This window comes from Mesoplodon bidens, assembly GCF_964165515.1.
Source record: "Mesoplodon bidens genome assembly, chromosome: 6".
NCBI classification, from domain to species: Eukaryota; Metazoa; Chordata; class Mammalia; order Artiodactyla; family Ziphiidae; genus Mesoplodon; species Mesoplodon bidens.
The window spans coordinates 63,187,777-63,208,407 of NC_138162.1; the positions used below are offsets into that span (position 1 = coordinate 63,187,777).

At 36.3% G+C, this 20,631-nt stretch overlaps 1 protein-coding gene across 1 annotated transcript in view; it reads right to left on the minus strand.

Annotated features, from left to right (window-relative positions):
* The window catches only part of CCDC171 (coiled-coil domain containing 171), a gene marked incomplete at its 3' end in the record, with an annotated part of 346,216 nt that overhangs the window by 64,540 nt on the left and 261,045 nt on the right, over window positions 1-20,631 (minus strand). The window contains exon 25 of the mRNA XM_081236213.1: window positions 15,815-15,946. Within this exon, the coding sequence (XP_081092339.1) occupies window positions 15,815-15,946 (132 nt within the window). The remainder of the gene's footprint in view (window positions 1-15,814; window positions 15,947-20,631) is intronic.

A 20,631-nucleotide genomic window follows, 5' to 3' on the forward strand; every position in this document is an offset into this window, starting at 1 on the left:
GGGACCAGCAAGCACAAGGCCTCCGAAATGGGACTGTGCCTGCTGTGTTCAGTTACAGCAAAAAGGCCAGTATTGCTACACATTCATTGCTATAGACTCAGTGAGTGAGGCGGAGACCATTGAGAGATGGAAGTTGCAGTCAGGCCCAAGTCGTGAAGAGCCCAAGGGCAACATGAGACAGTTGGAGTTTATTTTAAGGGTGATGGGAAGCCATTTAGCTGTATGTGAAGAGAGGAGGCAAGTGCTAATTCCCATTTGTTAAGTTGGGGCAATAATACATTTTAAAATTTCATACTGAAACTGAGTGGATAAAACACCAATAGAGGAGATTATCTCCTCCAAAAGACAGAACTCTTCTTGTTTAAAACACTGTTTTTGAGGAGGATGTAAAACAAGGTTAGTGATACATTCAGGCCCTTTCCCAATCTTCACACTCCACAAAGGCTCATAGCCTGCATGTTGGCCCTTGACAGTCCCCGTATTAGTGCTTGTTTTGTTCCTCTTGTACTAGGAACTAACATTTGGGGTCCTTTTTTTTTTAAACTCCTCCTCCCTGAATGCACATTCATCCTCTGTCATTTCAGTCATCTGTCAAGCACAGGGCTGGATACGGAGCAGGAATTCCATATTTACTTGTTAAGACTGACTGAATTAACTACATGTAAGATGGTATGGTTCTTCATTTTAGAGTTAGTGAGACCTTCAATTTCTGTAATAATGTGGACAATATTGAGAGTGCCTATTTATCCAAATTCAAAAGCTATTTGGAGCTTAACAAAGGGCACCTTATATCCCAATAATCTCTCTCTGATTGATACTTTTTGGAGACCAAAGGGATAACCAGCACTCCCCATTTGTCTGTGCCATAATCAACCTACAAAGATCCAACTGCTTTAATCAAATTTGAGCAGGGTAACAAAAACACATCCTAATTTTGATCTTTTGTGGGTTCAGTATGCAATTTTTTAAAGGAGTGGTGTTAATACAAAAAGAAAAGTTATAGGGGCTTCCCTGGTGGCGCAGTGGTTGAGAGTCCGCCTGCCGATGCAGGGGACACGGGTTCGTGCCCCGGTCCGGGAAGATCCCACATGCCACGGAGCGGCTGGGCCCGTGAGCCATGGCCGCTGGGCCTGTGCGTCCGGAGCCTGTGCTCCGCAACGGGAGAGGCCACAACAGTGAGAGGCCCGCGTACCGAAAAAAAAAAAAAAAAAAAAAAAGTTATAGAAATAAATTACTTACAGGGCTGAGAGCTAGTTGCTCACAACCAAAGAAAAACTGCCCAATCCAGTATCTCAAAACCAACAGCTTTCAGAAAGTGCACTTGATCTAAGCTACTGATAAAGAGTAAATACGTTAACACACACACACACAATGTTGAACACTTATCTTTCCTCCTTTCACATAAAACTGTTAGCTTTATGAATCTCAGCAAAGGACATCCATTAGTGTCTTTACGTCAATTTGTACGAAGATGCTAAAAAGCCATTTAGTTGGAATTATAAGAATTTAATGCACTTGTTTGTGGTTTAATTAAATGCAATATGAACAATTTTCAATATACCTAAAGAAAAGCAATCAGTAAAGAGAGTGAGAAAAAATTTTATGAGCTCTTTATTAAGAGCTAATCTTTTATTACCATGATCCCATTCTGATTCTGATATATATCAAATTGGTTTGGGAATCTACATGCTTCAGTCAGGGTTATCATCCTTGAATAACTCCTAAAATTTCTATTCTATGACATAATTCATTGAAGTATATTAAACTATATCACTCCAAAAAAATAGTTACTATATTGTTTTAAGGACAAATTGGTTCTAAGGTGCTTTCTGATTTCAACAAAATCAATGAATTTATTTTTTGTACATTATGAAGGAACAAACAATAAGAAATCCAGCAGAGACCATAATTTATTCACAATACCACTGAGCTTAATTAACTGGAAAGAATCCTACCAATCATTTAGTTCTACCCTTGTTTGCAGATGAGACAATCCTATAGATGTCACTGCTGCAGAGCTACCAAGCAGCTCAGGCTCAAACTCCAGATATTTCCCGTCTGTATTTCCTGACAGTAACATTTTACATGAAAGGGGATTTTTAACTGCATAACCTTCAAGGCCCACTCAAATGCCACCTCCTCTATGAAGCCTCTCCTAATCTTCCCAGCAAGAATGAATTTCATTCTCCTCTAAAGCACAGGCTATGGTACTTTATCTATGTCTCTCCTACAGCAATCATTTTTTCCCTCTCATTTCAATCTCAAATTTTATATTCCCTCTAGAAAGATTTTTGAGTCACCCCTGTATCCCAGAGCACAGCACGATGCCTTGTTCTTGGCAGGTGCTCAATACATCATTGGATGATGTTAGCCAAACCCAAATCTATATGATTGAAAGAGCTGACCATTTTATTGTTTAAAGCCAATTTACTGGTTTGAATTGGTCTCTAAATATGCTCAAAAATATATAAAGAACTCATACAACTCAGTAGCATAAAAACAAATATTCCAATAAAAAATGGGCAAAGGATCTGAATAGCATTTTTCCAAAAACACATACAAATGGCCAACAGGCACCTGAAAAGGTACTCAATATCACTAGTCAAGAGGGAAGTGAGAATCAAAGCCACAATGAAATATCACCTCACATCAAATGCTGGTGAGGGTGTGGAGAAAAGGAAACCCTTGTGCACTGTTAGTGGGATTGTAAATTGGTACAGCAACCATGGAAAACAGTATAAAGGTTCCCCCCAAAATGAAAAATGATCCAGCAATTCCACTTTGGGACCATATCTGAAAGGAACAAAAACACTATGTCAAAGAGATATCTGCACCCCTATGTTCACAGCAGCATTATTTACAATAGCCAAGACATGAAAACAACCTAAGTGTTGAACAACAGATGAATGGATAAAGAAGTCTTTATATATATGTATATATGTATGTGTGTGTGTGTGTATATATATATATATATATATATATATATATATATATATCAGCCATTAGAAAAACAAAAAGAAACTCCTGCCATTTGTGACAACATGGATGGACCTTGAGGGTAATATGCTAAGTGAAATAAGTCAGACAGAGAAACACAAATACTGTCTGATCTCACTTAAATGAAGAATTTTTTTAAAAACTCAGGAAAAAAGAGATCAGATTTATGGTTACCAGAGGTAGGAGGTGAGGAGAGAGGGGACTAGATGAAGGTAGGGTGGTCAAAAGCTACAAACTTCCAGGTGTAAGGTATATAAGTTCTAGGGATGTAATAATGTACAACATGATGACTATAGTTCACATTGCTGTGTGGTAGATTTGAAAGTTGTCAAGAGAGTAAATCCAAAGTTCTCATCACAAGGAGAAAAACTTTTTTTTTCTTTTTTTTTTTGTATATGAGATGATGGATGTTAACTAAACTAATTGCTGCAATCGTTTCACAACACTACATGTAAGTCAAATTATGCTGTACACCTTAAACTTATACAGTGCTGTATGTCAATTATATCTCAATAAAACTGGAAAAATTAAAAATAAAGCTATAACCAATACAATAAATCAATAAATACTCTCAAATGATATTTCCATTTTCCCTCTAGAATAACTAGAAAACTTTGGCTCAAAGGCCACCCTGGGGTTTCCCTGATGGCGCAGTGGCTAAGAATCCACCTGCTGGGCTTCCCTGGTGGCACAGTGGTTGAGAGTCCGCCTGCCGATGTGGGGGACACGGGTTCATGCCCCGGTTCGGGAAGATCCCACATGCTGCGGAGTGGTTGGGCCCGTGAGCCACAACTACTGAGCCCTCGTCCCACAAGTACTGAAGCCCGCGCGCCTAGAGCCCATGCTCTGCAACAAGAGAAGCCACCGCAATGAGAAGCCCGTGCACCGCAATGAAGAGCAGCCCCCACTCGCCACAACTAGGGAAAGCCTGCGCACAGCAATGAAGAACCAATGCAGCCAAAAATAAATACATAAATAGATTAAAAAACAAAACAACAAAGGCCATCCTGGTTGCTAAGACTCCTCACTCTCAGTTACCTCGCTCTCCTTACCTAGAGTGTGCCTAGACTCTAGGAAAGCCGGTTTCTTCAGACCCTTCAAGAGCCTGCATTACCTTACCCAGTGGGAACAAATTAGAAGGATATGCAAGAAAAGATAAGCAGTTTATGTGACCAGGAATTTCATCCATTCCGCTTTCAGAATATAAAAAGGAAGGGGCCTTGAAAGAATGTCTCAGGAGACTCCTACGCACATGGAACTGAAACGTGCCTTTAGTTTCCAAACATGATCAGACTTGAGCAAAGTAAAGGCGATTAGAGCCATACCTGATTAGCCTATAACAACACAATTGTTGAAGTCTCTGAGTTTTTAGGGGGCACAAACTACATGATTCCTTTAAGGCTCAAAACATAAAACATAAGATACTAGATATTAAATTCAAATTTCACCCAAGAATACATGCCATGGGCTGAATGTGCCTCACTATAAGAAAAACACAAGTCTTTCATTGAAGCAGTAACATGTGTTATTTTGGTGGGAAATGTTTTATGATGTTGATACAGTTCCCACAATCCCAATCTGAAACCTCGGAACGAGATGTGTTTTGGAATTTGGGATTTTTCGGATTTTGGAAATATGGAGCATATACCGTATATTAACACTCTAGTTGGGATGTGGGGCAACACAGTCTAATCAAATACATTTTACAGCAAAACCTTGGAATGATCACACTGAGGGGTATAAGCTGAGCCACAGCTCTTCCCAGGCTTTGTCACAAAATTAGTTCAGGTCAAGTTTTGCCTCCGAGTTACCAGTTTTCAGAGCATTTTATTGCTACCTACCACTCAGTGCTAAAGAGAAGTCATTTAACCTCTTCATGTGCTGTAATCAAAAACTTGGTAATAACGTGAGACACCCAAAACTTTCAAAGAATCCCTTCTCACTGATGAAGAATCATAACATTCCTCAACTCACACACACTGTCTTAATAGTAATAATCTTAACTGCTATCTTTTGAGGGCTTTGTGTAAGTCCCCATGCTAAGTGTCTCATATTCTTTTTTTCTGTTTTTTCCTATGATATAACTTAATAAACATACAAGGTGAAGCTGCACATTTTATTTTAATCTTGATTTCCTTCTCAGTTTTAGAAGGATTAAAAACATGGAGTTTCTTCTAAATTTTACATGTTGTAGGTAAATCATTCTACCAGATAATCATTCAACCAAAGACTTAAGGTTTGAGGACTTTTTTAAGCCTTATTTGCAAATATACAACGTGGGCCTCTTTTAAATATGTCACAGATATCACTTAGGCTTATGATATGCCACTTTGCTAAACCTCCTACCACTGGCACAGAACCCAGGAGCTTTCTTCACCTTAGTGCTCTGTTTTCTATGTTGCCCTTTTAATCTTAATGAAGTTATACCAAGTCAGGTTCATTGTGATTAATATGCATTATAAAATATACTCCAGACAAAAATATTGCTCTGCAACACAGAAGCAATGTCATACACTCTACAGAGAAAATCTACCTGGGGTCTGTGGGGTGAAATAGCCCTCACTCAGAAGAGATATTAAGATATTAGTATTTCACAGTTTCCTCAGCGAGTTACTTCTTAAGTTAGTCTTTCCCACAAAAGTTACACCTCTTTTTAATCAGCACTATGAAATTTTTGGCCATTGAAAGAAAAAAAAGAAGCTACTAGCACTTTACTAGAAGGCTCTGAAACTGAAAAGCATTTAAAGCTTCAAAATTACCCTATGTTTCATTGGTGACTTAATATACAGCACTTATACAACCTCAGATAAAATATTTTTTAAACCATGATTCTGACAACTCCAAGTTTAAGTAAGTGGGGAGAGGAAGATTTACTATAATTTGAAAAGATTTAAGATCACTTTTAGTTCTCTTTTTCAATTCAATCCTCTATTTCTTTCCCTCTGTCTGTCTGTCTCTACCTACACAAACCCCCACCACACACACACATACACTCTTGTGACTGATAATGGTCTGTTTAATAAAACTTAAGGCATCTGTGGAATCATTACAAGAAATTAGTTTTGTACCTAGTTTTAGACTGAATGATTTACTGCATTTCCCTTAATCCTTAAGTTGCATATTCATTGCTGTATTCTCCTCTAAACGCCATCACTTAAATTGTCATGTAGAATAGGGCAGATCAGGGTCAGTTTATATAAGCGGCATCAATCTGAAGAACTTCATTGGTCTTTATTTCAAGGCATTATGCAAAGAAAACTGACATTAAGAGAGCCTTAACTGACAGCAAATGAAATCAATCAGCAAATCACTAAGCCATAATAAACTCACTCAATTTGTAGATAACCCTTCCTTTCCCAGGTCTTCACCTAGGCAGTCAGTCCATCAAACACTGTTTTTTTGTCCAAGTAGCTAAAATGAAGAGCAATTCTGTTGTAGCCCTTGAAAGTTCAAGTGCTCACAGGCTTCACTCTCTCAATAATAAGCATTAAAAGGTATTATCGAGTAGGGTCATACTTAAATAGGCTTCAAAAATGAAAAAAAAAAAGATAAAGAAAGCTTCATTCTCCCAATAATAAGCATTAAAAGGTATTATCGAGTAGGGTTATACTTAAATAGGCTTCAAAAATGGAAAAAAAAAAGACAGAGAAAGGGTCAAGTTTGAGATTTAGTTTTTGCCTCTTAACATTAATGGCAAAGAAATGATGTTCTATCATTCAGGAGCTTTTCTGCTTTGAGGTACCTAGAACCGAAAATTGTAACTAAAAATAAAATGCTCTGTACTTTCATATGTTTTGTGCTTTTGTTTCTTTGTTTTTAACTAGGTGTGTCTCAAACATTTCACATACAGGCAAATATTGTCACCTTTCCAGAGTTGGAATTTGAAGTCCAAAAAAAAAAAATCATATGGTATAAATAAAGGCAACAAAATGAGTTAAAAGGACATATGAAGACAGTAGTAATGCTTGAATTACTTTAAAAAATAATTATTCAAATAGAAGTATATGGTGAACATTCACCAAAGTGTTAGCAATGGCTTTATACTGAGCTGTAAGAAAACACTAGAGTTGTGGAACATTTTGTTCTTTTTATTGCACATGTTGCTACTAAAGTGAAACCTGTATCAAACAGGTCATCAGGGCTTCCCTGGTGGCGCAGTGGTTGAGAGTCCGCCTGCCGATGCAGGGGGCATGGGTTCGTGCCCCGGTCCGGGAGGACCCCACATGCCGCAGAGCGGCTGGGCCTGTGAGCCATGGCCGCTGAGCCTGCGCGTCCGGAGACTGTGCTCCGCAACGGGAGAGGCCACAGCAGTGAGAGGCCTGCGTACAGCAAAAAAAAAAAAAAAAAAAAAAAAAAAAAAAAAAAACAGGTCATCAGTCAAAAGTCTCCAAGAGTCAAAACACTAAAACATTCCTCAACGTCCTTAGGTTACTTTTCCTGAAACACAGGCCTGTTTGCCGTTCAGTCCAACATAATTTATATTAATTTAGCATTTTACAATATAAAAAGCACCTTATCTCTCTTGATCTCCCCACATTACATTATCTCACCTGATCTCCCCACAACCCCATGAGTGAAAGCAAGACAGGCTTCACCACCTCCATTTAAAGATGAGGAAATAGGGGGCTCAGGGCTGTTGAGTGACCTGCCAAGATGGTTACATTACAGAGCCGGGACTTCAATCCAGGCATTCTGACTCTCCACGTAGGCTTTCTCCAATACTACATTGCTTGCCTCTTCCCCAGCAGACACAGTTATTTTATCTCTTCCAAATTCCCATTCTGATCAACATAACGTTTCCAGCAAACTCAGTGACATTCAGAAAATTGCACAGATTCATGGTTGCCAACTCCTCCATCATCTGATTTACTTGCTTTTCTTTTAGAAGGGCAAAAATCTCATCCTGAGATTGAAAACTAAGCGAGTCTACACCTGATCAAGGAATGTTTACAAGCCAAATATTTAAAGGAAAATAATTTTAAAACTACCTATTAGTGCTGTTTAATTTCCAAAGTTTTTTCATCCATGTCATGTGATCCTCACAACTGCCCCAAGATGCAGCAGGGCAAGTATCATCATCTTCATGTTACAGATGACAAGGTGATGCACCAGAAGAATTAAGGGCCGAAAGCTCACAGACAGTGATTCTAGGATAAAACTCCAGTTGCACTCAGCACCACAAGGATGATAATTCATATTCATCCTTCACAAGAAAGGACAATGTTGTTTTCCATGAGAAAAAGACAACAACTGGTTAAAATAATGAGAATTCCTGTTACCTGTGTAATTTGTGTCTACGGGTAAAGGATTCCATCTTTTCTGTGGCTAATCCTATTACTTTCTGGTAAAGTTGTATAACCTCTTCAACCTTCTGTGATAGTGACTCTGCTATGAATTTATTTTCTTCCAAATTATTCTTCCTTATAATAAACAAAGGAAGAAATGATTTGTAAAAACTAGAAAGAACAAGATTTTATTTTAAATAATTCCTACCAGATTTTACTTAGTGTCAGTTCAGATCACTGATGCCAGGTCACTCCCAAAGGGAATAATTCGTGAATATTTTCAGCTGAGTTAAGGAGTAGGGAGTCACTAGATTCCTCAGTATAAGATTCTATGTAGCAGAAGCTTTATACAGATGCATTTCCTTGCCCTCATGTCATCCTGTCATTTTCAAAAGGCAAAGAGAGATTAAAGTCCCAACAGGACAAGAAACAGAACAAAACTGTTGTTTCAGACCACCACTAACCTGAAATAAAACCCATGATCCAAGATGTAAAATGTCCTATCAGCTAAACATTTAAAAAAAACTTTTTAGCACTCCTAGCCTTAACAGATTTTTTTCTTTTTTAGAAATTTTAGCTATCACTTAATGCCCAAGATTATGTTTTAACAACAGATACGAAGAAAAATACGTTTTTTTTTTTTTACAACAAGTCTTTTGAAATAAAATATGGGGATTAAGAAAATAATGGTAGCATATATCACCTGGTAAAATATCTGGACCAAAAAGCATAATTCTACATTTTTATTCTCAAGATTCTGCCCTAGGGCTTCCCTGGTGGTGCAGTGGTTGAGAGTCCGCCTGCCGATGCAGGGGACGCGGGTTCGTGCCCCGGTCCGGGAGGATCCCACGTGCCGCGGAGCGGCTGGGCCCGTGAGCCTTGGTTGCTGAGCCTGCGTGTCCGGAGCCTGTGCTCTGCAACGGGGGAGGCCGCAGCAGTGGGAAGCCCACGTAACGCAAAAAAAAAAAAAAAAAAAGATTCTGCCCTAAAATTCTGTTTGATGCGCCCCCCTACGCCCTCCACCACCACCATCATCACCACCAAAAAAAGAGAAAAAATGCAAATCAAATAGGCAGAGGAAGGGAAGGGAGGAGGAAGGGAGGCAGGGAGGGTGAGAGGACTTAGGTGATAATACCAGAACTGCTCTAATAACGACTGATGGGCGAGGCTAAATTTCTAGCAAAGTCTTCCTGGTCAATGGAAACTAAAACGTCCTGAAACCTTAGGAGAAGATACAGATTCAGGACAACAAGGTGTAACTCACAATGACTATAAATCAATGTTTAAATGCTGTTATGCTATTATTTAATCACTGTTGTCCCAATTTGCAACACACCCTAAAATTAGTCCTTCTGTACACATTAACATCTTACTTCTCTTTATATTTTGTTTTATTTAGCATTGCTCACAGCTCTAGTACCAGCAAGTTTTGAAGAAACTTGATGTATGCTTGTGTATTATCAAATCTTCAGAGTAGAATTCTAAAGTTTTAACTAGCAAATAACAAAAATATTTGCTCTGACAACATTACTTCAGGAAGTGCCATTTATTCTTCCTGGTGTCAACATGAAAAACAAATGCACTAATTCTTATATTCATCCTTGAGGTAAGCCTCAAATCCTGGACATTTAGATTCCTCATTGGCACAATTTTTGTTCTGTGGAACTGGAGATTACAGCTGTCAAGCAGCTAGATGAGACAAAGGATGGCATTTTTCCATCAAAATATCTTTATTCTCAGATGAACTATATGATTTTTCCAGCTAATTGTTTTCCCCTAAAAAACAGGTCTTCCCTGGGAAGCACTTTCCAGCCTTTGAAAAAGGTAGCATTTCAACATTCTCTTTGATGCCACAACTGAATTCTAAAATCATTTTATGTTTTTTAATTTAAAAGATATTTTGATTTATGAATTTAAGGAGAATTGCAGGGCTTCCTTGGTGGCGCAGTGGTTGAGAGTCCGCCTGCCGATGCAGGGGACACGGGTTCGTGCCCCGGTACGGGAAGATCCCACATGCCGCAGAGCGGCTGGGCCCGTGAGCCATGGCTGCTGAGCCTGCGCGTCTGGAGCCTGTGCTCCGCAACGGGAGAGGCCACAACAGTGAGAGGCCGCGTACCGCAAAAAAAAAAAAAAAAGAGAGAGAGAGAATTGCACACTCATTGATAACAACTTTAGATAATCCCCAAATCTTCTCGATCCCTTATTACAAAAATGACCCCACTTACCAAAAAGGTCAGATTTCCAATAATGTCAAACATTCAAATCACAGTCATGGACCCAGAAATAAATGAAAAGGAATATCTATGAGACATACAGCTGTCACAAAATATATTCTCTTTACTTCACCATGGAGACTCTTAGACTAAACCCTGACAACTCTGTAAATTAGGAACCCAGTGAGAATGGACATCTGAAAATAAGGGAAGACCTGAACTATAAAAGGAAGGTAAAACTTTCTTTTAGTATCAGAAAATAAAGAACCATACTTTAAAAAGGAAACTAAAGAACTAATAGAAGTCATCTAGTCTTTCAGGGACAACTGGGCAATTTTACATATTTAGTATTCTACATATTTAGCAGTATTTCCATTTAAAATGGCTAATTTTCATGTTTTAAAAAATAATCAGAGATCTGAAAATTCACTTATGGGGATGGAATAACTTGAAGAAGAAAATATCTACATAATACAAGATTTCAAGTAAAACTGCCTAACATTTCTTTAACTTCTAACTATGCCCAAATGAAGACATTTCTTATACAACAATTAGAAGGCTGCTGCATTAAGCAGTGTAACTGGGAACACATGTGAAAAATTGTTAAGAGTGATTCTTGATATTTTTATTCCCTGACAGTTTAGGTACTTAGGTACTAGGTATTTGTTCCTTCTCTATATTAAAAAAAAAAAAAATCCCTTCAAGATGCCCTTTTATGATTTAACTTTATAAATACAACAAAATAGCTGGAAGAAATTTCTATGCCTGGAAAATAAGTTAAATGTAAAAAAACATGGTATCCCAAAAGTTGTGGGTATAACACATAACAAACAACCACACCAAGTAAGGACTTTGTAATAACATGGTAGGTTACGGGTGATTAAAGGATTACTGGATTTACGGTAAAGACTCTTGTTTAAAATCTTCATAAATAAATGGTTTCACAATGAAGCCTTTCTAATGAAGTGTTTATAAACATATATTTATAAAATATACTACATTTCCAGAGGTATAGTTATTGTGCACTAAGCCTTAAACACTTTTATGAGATGGTTCGGGGGACTTTTCCTTTTAAATGAAGTGGGTTTAGAAGTTAAAAAAAAAATTGATCCCAAGTCTCTTAAAGGCGTGCACAACTTAGGCACAGCAGCTTCCTAAGGCACCTTGACCAGTGTCTGAAATCAAGTATTAATTCACCCATACATACTGAGGGCCTCTTCTATGTGAGGCAGGGTTCTGAGCTCTGATGATGCAGTAGTGAACAAAACCAAGTTCCTGGTCTCATGACCTTCCATGTTAGTGGAGAGCTAATAAATAGTGAGTGTTTACAATGTACCTGTCACTATTCTAAGCACTTCAGGTGGATTAACCCACTCAATAGTCACACTTAGTTAGAAACTTCTATTATTTTCATTTTATAGATGAAGAGGCTGAAATACACAGTTTAAGTAACTTTCCCCATTAATCTCTTTTGGATTTCTATTCTCGCTATGATCTCCTCACAAACGAAATTGTATTTTATAGAGACCCTACCTTTATTCTTTTTTCCTCTGAGCTACCCTAAAACACATACACACACACACACACACACACACACACACACACACACAAAACACTATGCCATGGTTTACAAAAGGCAGAAAGGCATGATTAAAAGAATGAATGGACCAGTCACCCTACTCACTGGATATGTGACCTTTAGCAATTTACTTCATCTCAGTAAACTTCAGCTTCTTCCTTTGTAAAATAGATAAAAGCAGAGCACCTATTATTCATAGGGATGTTGCAGGGATTAAATGAGAGAGTAAATGTAAGGTGCTTAGCACAGAAACTGGTATAGAATAAGCACTCAATAATATCAATATTGATATTGTTCTGTGTTGTTTATTGTTGAATGGGAATGGAGGCACAAACATTTATTGGATGCCTGCTAATATTTTCCAGATATTAAAAGCATCACATATCATAATTATTGAAAAAACACAATTCAAAGTATAAGACGATGAGTAACAGGTATCTTTATAAAGTATGGGCAGAATATTTTTTCTTACAAAGTCCTCTGCATTCACACTGTACTGGGCTTTTCAGCTAAAGCTAACTTGTCTAATCTAGGTGTTTTATTTTTTTCCAGTATCCTAGTAGACTAATATGCTGTTATTTAGGAGATAAAAGCCCAGGTATAATAGTTCTAAACTTGCCATAGGAGCTTAAACAGGGGTTACGTTGGCGACATGGCCTCACTGGAACATCAAGTAACAAGGAAAAGTAAATAGGGAGCTACAGTTGATCTTAATCAAAATTATTTGAAGCTTTTGAAGAAACAAGAAAGACTGAAGAAAACAAATGGAAAGATATAGAGAAAAGATTCTAAGTAACCATTTCTTTAAAAACAAAACCACCCACACACACCCCTCAAAAGTAATAAAATCAAGCTACTGTTGCTTACTTCATCTTTACAATGTTTCCCATACTGGTCACAGTAATAAGAGCCACCATGCGCTGTCTGCTTTCTTTGTGCTGGGCACTGTGCTCTCTGCTTTACATGCATTGCCTCATTCAAACTTACTACAAGCCTGAGAAATTGTTAGCATTACACTTTGTCGTAGATAAGGAAATCAGGGTTAAAAGCTAGCAGATCGCAGAGACTAGATGAACTGAATTATCTCCTGTAGAAGAGTATCAGTCACATGCTCTTCTGGGTACAGAGAGATAAGGTAATCCACTCATCCTCTTCAACTTTCAGTCATGCTCATTGGTCTTCCTTCCATCAAGGATTATACCTATAATAAAGCTTGCCCCTTTGGGAAAGACAGACAGTGGCTGTCTAGGAAAACTTCAGCTCCTACCGCTCTAAATGATGGTTGTATATGTTGGCCAAATAATTCAGACACTACCACATCCTGCATAGTGGTCCTCCCCTCATCATAATCGAAAGCTGTGCACGCTTTGAGTAGTCTGCTTCATCAGCACACAGCACAAAGTTAAACAAATACTGAATTCCTAAATATGTAGCCACACTTAGCACAAATATATATATTTACAAACTGCAAAAACGTGAAAAGTAGAGTTCTATAATATTAGCCCGTCAAATGGAAACACAATTTTGTATCTGTGAATTTGTCCACAATACAGCATAAACTATGACCTACATCATACACAGATGCATAATGTATACTTTGTAAATGGAAGAAAAACTCCACTGTAGATTTCAAAGGTTTCACTCTTACCATTTAACACAGGCATCTAGATTTTTACTGTCAGATTTTACCAGTTCAGGCTTTGCAGTCAAATACACCCAGACTTAAACCCAGACTCTAGGCCTTACCATTTACTTGCTGTTGATCTGAGGAGAGTTACCTGCTATAGTTGTTGTTTTCAATTGTAAAATGGAAATAATGCCATCTATTTGACAGGTCCATTGTGAGAATTAACTGAGATCATTTATTTAAACAGCTAAGCATGATACATGTTACACAGTAAGTGCTCACTAAAATGGCACTTATAATAATAATTATTATTATTATTATTATAGTTATTATTATAATTAAGGTCTTCAATTAATACAGTGCCTTTCTTCTCAAAGTACTCCATGTCATCAATTGTGTCCCTGTGCGTGTGTGTGTGTGTGTGTGTCAAACACTATTAGGGCCCAAATCATGTGTTCTTCTCTGCACAGGATACTATACCAAAACATATATTACTAAACTACAATGCATGTTACAGCACGTCAATACAAAATTTACCCAAGTGTTTAGGTATCTGGCAACCCACATAACTATTTTTATTAGAACTTGGAAAAGATAGTAGTTTAAAATACAAGCCCATCCATTTCCTTCCTGTTATTCACAGATGTCAGAACTCTATAGAGTTCATGCTTTGCCTCAAAAAATGGCATTCCTAAGAAGCAGTCTCTTTCCAAATCACCACAATCTAGAGTTTGGGGGAAGTCTTTACTTGTGAATTATGACAAGTACTAAGCCCTGTGAGATTCCAAATTAAGATAACCAAGCAAAGGATTACTTTATAACCACTAGAAAAATCTCAAATCATATTGTACTTAAATATAATCAAATTTTAAATGTACATCTTAATCTTGTACTGAATAATGGTACAGTATTCTAGCCTGTAACTGAAAATAAAAATGCCTTATGCTTCATTTTACAATTACATATGTTTTAGATATATTGGTGGACAATCTAATGAAAGAAACAACATGCATTTTTTCTTTGTTGAGCACTAATTTGAGTACTAATAACAAATTAAATTAGGGTATGGAGCATGTAGGAAAAAATTAACATAGCCTCACTTGGACTGATGTTAATTTTGTACGAAGCTAAAATTTTACAGGGTCATAAACTGAAGAATGAAAAAAGTTTATCTTAAACCTCAAAATGTGAAAGGGACTGAGTTTTAAGAGATATTTCTCTTAAATATGTTGAAAAATCTAGGGTGCTATTGAACAAGGACAACCTCTTTTGAATTACCAGGTTCCCTATAGTTTACATAATCTCGACAGATTTTTCTAATAAAGAAATTGGGCATTAAAGGGAGAATAAAATACATACTAAATTTTGTTTGTCTGATTAAAAAATATTTTTAATCCTAAGGAGAAAAATGATCACAATAACCTAATAGTAACCTAGAATAGAAAGCTAGCTGCAGCATCTGAAAATAAATGTTTTTGAAAATAAATATCTTTATTAAGTTTATTTTAAAGTTATTTGAGGTTTTATGATTTGGTGCTTTGAGTTTTATAAATGAAATAACCCAGCTGGCACATATAACAAAGTTCACTAAAACTAAACATTGAAGTATAAGATACTTTTCAATGCAAAGTGCAGCTAGGTTCTAGATTTGCTGAAATTAAATTGCCACCTGAGAAATGTTGGATATACTTTGGAATTAACACTGAAAAATATCAAATATCTATCCTGATAATTTTATCTAAAGTGATTTATTGTAAAACAATAAGAGCTACAAATTCAGACTAGCTTAAAGAGATAACAGCCTAGCATCTTATTGTCCTCTGCTGCCCAAAAAGTATGTTCTTTTGATACAGTACTTAGTATAAACCGCATGTTTTTCCTTGGTAAAAATAAAAAACTTTTCTGGATTATTTAACTGGCTAGTTCTAGGCTTTAAAGAAAAAAACACAATTATTTGTGAAATATAGTGTTACATGACGGAAGAAAAATGAGGAAAAATTATTTGCATCTCCTTCAAGTTAGTCACAATACTTTGAGGCTTCCATTCTCCGCAGTTAGTGCAATTTCTTTTTCTACGTGTCTCGGTAGCAAACAATGTAATTTAGACTCTAACCTGGCACGCTACAACCTCTGGCCCACCCTTGAGCCCCTCCATTGCAAAGGTCTCCAGGTGCAGTCTGGGTAGCTGCAGGGTGAAGTCATTCCTACTTGCCGCAGTCCGTGACAGCGAGATCTGATCTCTGACCTAAAGGGAAAAAAATAGCATCAATGGTAATTCCCCTTCAGACACATTAACTGGGATGAACTGGGTCCCCTTGAGCCCACTGAGTGGACTTGCATTGATCGCTGGACCTGAAATCCATGAATAAATTTAGGACTAATTGATTTTTCGTTGCAAATAAATCTCTAATTCAGAGTACTGGGGGAGAATGTTAAGAAGAAAAGCATCCTCCTGCTTGAAATGAGGGAGGGAAGGAGAGTCGCTAGAGCTCTTCTGATCAAGAGGTTTTGAATTATTTTTTCACTGTTCCACCCTCAGAAGAAAAAGGAAAGGAAAAAACATCCACAAAATCAAAAATAAACAGTAATCTCCTACTTATTCTCACTTTCTTAATAACATGTTTAATTTAACTGGTATTAACGGATATATATTAAACAAGATAGTTATTAGGTACTAGGTCTTTGAAAAGAAAACTTCAATATGTACTCTAGAATAAAAACAAATATGCTCAACACACAAGGAGACTTAAAAATATACTAGCAAGAGGTCTGCTTGCCCTCTTTACTCTAAATTAAACTTGAAGCTTAATGATTAAATACATATAAACCAACTTGGTCACACAACTTCTAAATAAGATAATGGATAAAATTAGTAGCGTTTGTACCATATTTTAAGTATTCAGTAAGGTAACAATACAAACACATCACAGATATAGAGAATTGGAGAAACACCAATTCTCTAGCTAGCCTCTACATCACATGCAGTTGATATTACACTGCCACCTTCTGGACAAATGAGAAATACTCACTATATAATATAAACAGATACAAGAAAATGCTCAGGAACATGTATTTTCATTTTTAATTTCCAAACTTAGTAAAAGCCTCAAAAATTCCACAGTTTAGTTTTCTTTTAAGACCAGTGATCTCTCATCTTCAATCATACAGTTTAATGATAGCAGTTTTCATATGTATACATATTTCCTAACTTTCCTTATACCTGAATAGGTTTTAAAAAATTATTTCTTTGACACCATATATTTGACAAATAGTATACAATTAGCTTAAAACCACAGGACAAAATGAGTTTTTATGAGGTAGCAAAGGTCAAGAATGGGGAGAACTATCATTGCTCAAATAAATGTATTTATATCTCTAGTTTTACCTGAGCAATTTCATATGTAACTTGGCAATAATATATGATAGAAATCCCAACCTTCATTTTTCTATTCCAGCTTGTAAAACTGTTTGAATTATTTCTTACTTTATGAATGAACTATCATACTACATAGGGTTTCCTTAAATCAGCAAACATGTGCAAATACATGATGACATCTTTCATCATTCGTGCTAATCTAAGTTATAAAAATCCTTATACTCTCAAGTTGAGCTGAAGAATTTCTGTCAATAAGTGAATGTCAAAGTGTATGCTGTAAAACATACACTATAATGCAATTTCTATAACAGTGTGAGTATGATATTCACGCCGGAGTCCTAATTCAGAATGTATATTTATCTGTAACAAACATTCTCCAGGCTTCAGTTAAGATGAGAATGCTTTTAACTCACTTAACAAAATAAAGCAAAGACATTTGTGAAATATGATTTAGGTTTTATATCTTATATGTATGGACACCTTCTCTTGCCTTTTTTTTTTTGTCACCAATGTGCACTCAGATAAAAGAAAACATTAATGTGGATTAAGGTACTGAGAATTTATCAACATCAAACCACTAGTGTTTTGCCTTCTACCCTTCTGAACAACAGTCAATAGATCTAAATATTTTACTGCACCCTGGCCAATTCATTGTTTGATGTTTAAAAACTCACCCAGAATCAAAGAAAATTTATTAAATTTGAGCCCCCAAATGAGATACTATTAGCTTTGAAAGTCAAGTTTAACTGCGATATTGATGATTCTCTTTTTTCTGTGACAAAATTCACTAGGGAAATCCTGGATGTCAAAGTACAAAAGCAGATTGCTAATATGGGCAAGGGGGGGGCGGGGGGGAGGCTACGAGCAATGTAGGTATAATCTACAACACACTCCAAGCACTGGAGGTCCTTTAACCCGATTAATATCAGGCACCATACTTCATCTGTGAAGTCTGACATACAGGAACACTAAGCCGCATTTTATATTCTCTAAATAAACTTTCTGAACAACATTAAGCCGGGGCATCTGGCATTTAAAACTGTGATTTATTGTCAAATTAACATTTTCACTACAACATTATTTAATTTGACAAATGAAATAATTCTTTGTATTTGTATTAGATAAGGAAAAAACTCAAATGCAGTTGTATTGCTAAACCTAATGATGGGCATCATAATTATAACATTATTTGAATAACATGCATGTGTTAAACTATCATTAAATTATAAATTATCTGTTGAATGTTGGCAGTGCCATCAAGAGATGGTGCCCCATGATATAATATCACAAATATTTCGACTAAAATTTAAGAATTTTTTCCCACTTTGAAATTAAATCAAAACTTTGAAAATAGGCATCTAAAATAGTCTCCAAATATTTCAAGGAAAAGGATTTTTTTAAGTCTTGATAAAGGACTGTCCAAGAATTCTTTTATTTTAATGGAAAAAGGGAGTGAAAGCATCATGTTGAAAGAATATAAAACAGTGACACTAGGACAAGTGAAAATATAACGATGCAGCAAAGAGCAGCAAGAAAAGGTGACAGGGAACAGGAAAAATAAAGGGCGAAAAGGGGAGACTGTTCAGAAAGAATGCAAAAGGCAAGTCTCAATATCAGTGTGTGAACAAGGATAAGAGGGAAGAGATTCAACACAGAACAGTACGTAAAAAGACTCTCACCTTGTTTCATTAAATTAGTTCATAAGAAAAATAGAACAGCAGGCTGAGAACAAAGTGACTAAGAGCAGAAAAGAGATAAGTGGGATTTCTTTAGGAAATGCTGTCCACTGGATAAAAAATGGTCCTTCAAAAATGAGAATTTAAAGTAAATTTCTTTACTGTCAAAAAAATTTTGAAGTAACAATATTAGGACAATAAAATTATTTTTCTTCCTACTCTTCCTAGGGAAAAGTAGGTTCACCTTTTAAAATAAAGATTTCAGTGTGAATTTAGGATTAGAACAACCATCATTGCCTGTCTATGGATTAAATTATAATTTCAAATTAATCTGAAATTATAATTTCAAAAGCCAACATTTAACTCTGCTACAGTACATCCTTATTCATCCTATCATTCAGATGCTATACCCTTTTTACTCTGATTTATTTATATATGTGAGCAACAAATTATATATTTTTTTCTACTTTAAAATAGCTAACAGTTCATTTTAACATATAATAAAAATTTTCAAAGAATTCCACAATATAAATCTCAACTGTAAAATTGTATACATTTTTATAACATTCTATAAAAACTGTACAATTTCATATTTTGATAAAGAATAAAGAAAAGCATACCTATATTACTCCACCCTAAATTTCTGATTTTTAGAAAGAGCAGTTTACTTTCTCCCTTTTGTATTACATACTTTCAGAAAGCAGATATTTCTCAAAGATAATGCCATAAGAAACAAGAAAAACAGAGGCATCTAGCAAAAATTAAAAAAAGAAACTTTTTAAGAAGCCAAAACATCATTATGAAATATTTATTTTATTTTAACAATCCAGTTCCAGGTTTAAGTGATTCTTAAGATCCATACTGTACTGTTCCTATTCCTCTGATTAGCGTTTTCTCACAAGCCACCAATCTCTCCTAATCTTCTGTACTGCTACCAAAACACACAAAAAACTATTTCTGCTAGATACATCAACTATGAAATTAAACTAGTCATTTTTAGAAAAACTGCTCAACTCTCAAAATATGACCTGTATCTTTTATCATGCACAGTTATAAAGCCCTCTGCACCCAATGTTCCAATTAATTTTTAAAAAATTCATGAAATATGGTACTAGTTGTGTTTTTACCAATAGGATACCCAGGACGAAGCAGTGAGGGTTTTGATAAAAACTCAGATACATTTGAGAACACGTGTAAGATGTACACAATGCCTGAATCTTGAATGCCTGGGAAAAGCGACTGATAATCGGACTTTTATATCATACTCCTGACCTGCCTAAAATTTTATTCATTCCAATCTATTATGGCCCCCAATATTTCAAAATAAACCTTTTTTTTACCAGAGAGATTTCCATCATACACAGATCCCAACGATATTTCCTGTAACTTCCACTTTTATCATCCTGTGTTCAGGTTTTACTATGCTTCCATTCCCTGCCTTCCTTTGTCCTACTTCCTCCTCTGTACTTCCTTCCACTTCCATTGATTCCTTATTGCTTTCCCTTCTCTCTTTATTCTATTTTTCACCCTATACACTTGAGCAGCCTAGGCATTATTTTTCACCCTATGCACTAGAGTGCAGAGTGCAGTTGGCACACTACAGCCCAGGGACCAAATCCAGACCACCGCCTGTTGTTGTATATAAAGTTTTATTGGAACACAGCTACACCCACTCACTTAGCTAATGTCTTTGGCTGCTTTCCTGCTATGAGGATAGAGCTGAATAGTTGAGACAGAGACCATATGGTCCACAAAGCCTAAAATATTTACTATCTGGCCCTTTAGAGAAAATGTCGGCCATCCCCTGCCTCAGAGGTATAGAAGGAAAGACTATATTTTTCACCATCTATAGATTTTTTTTTAAATGACCACATCTCA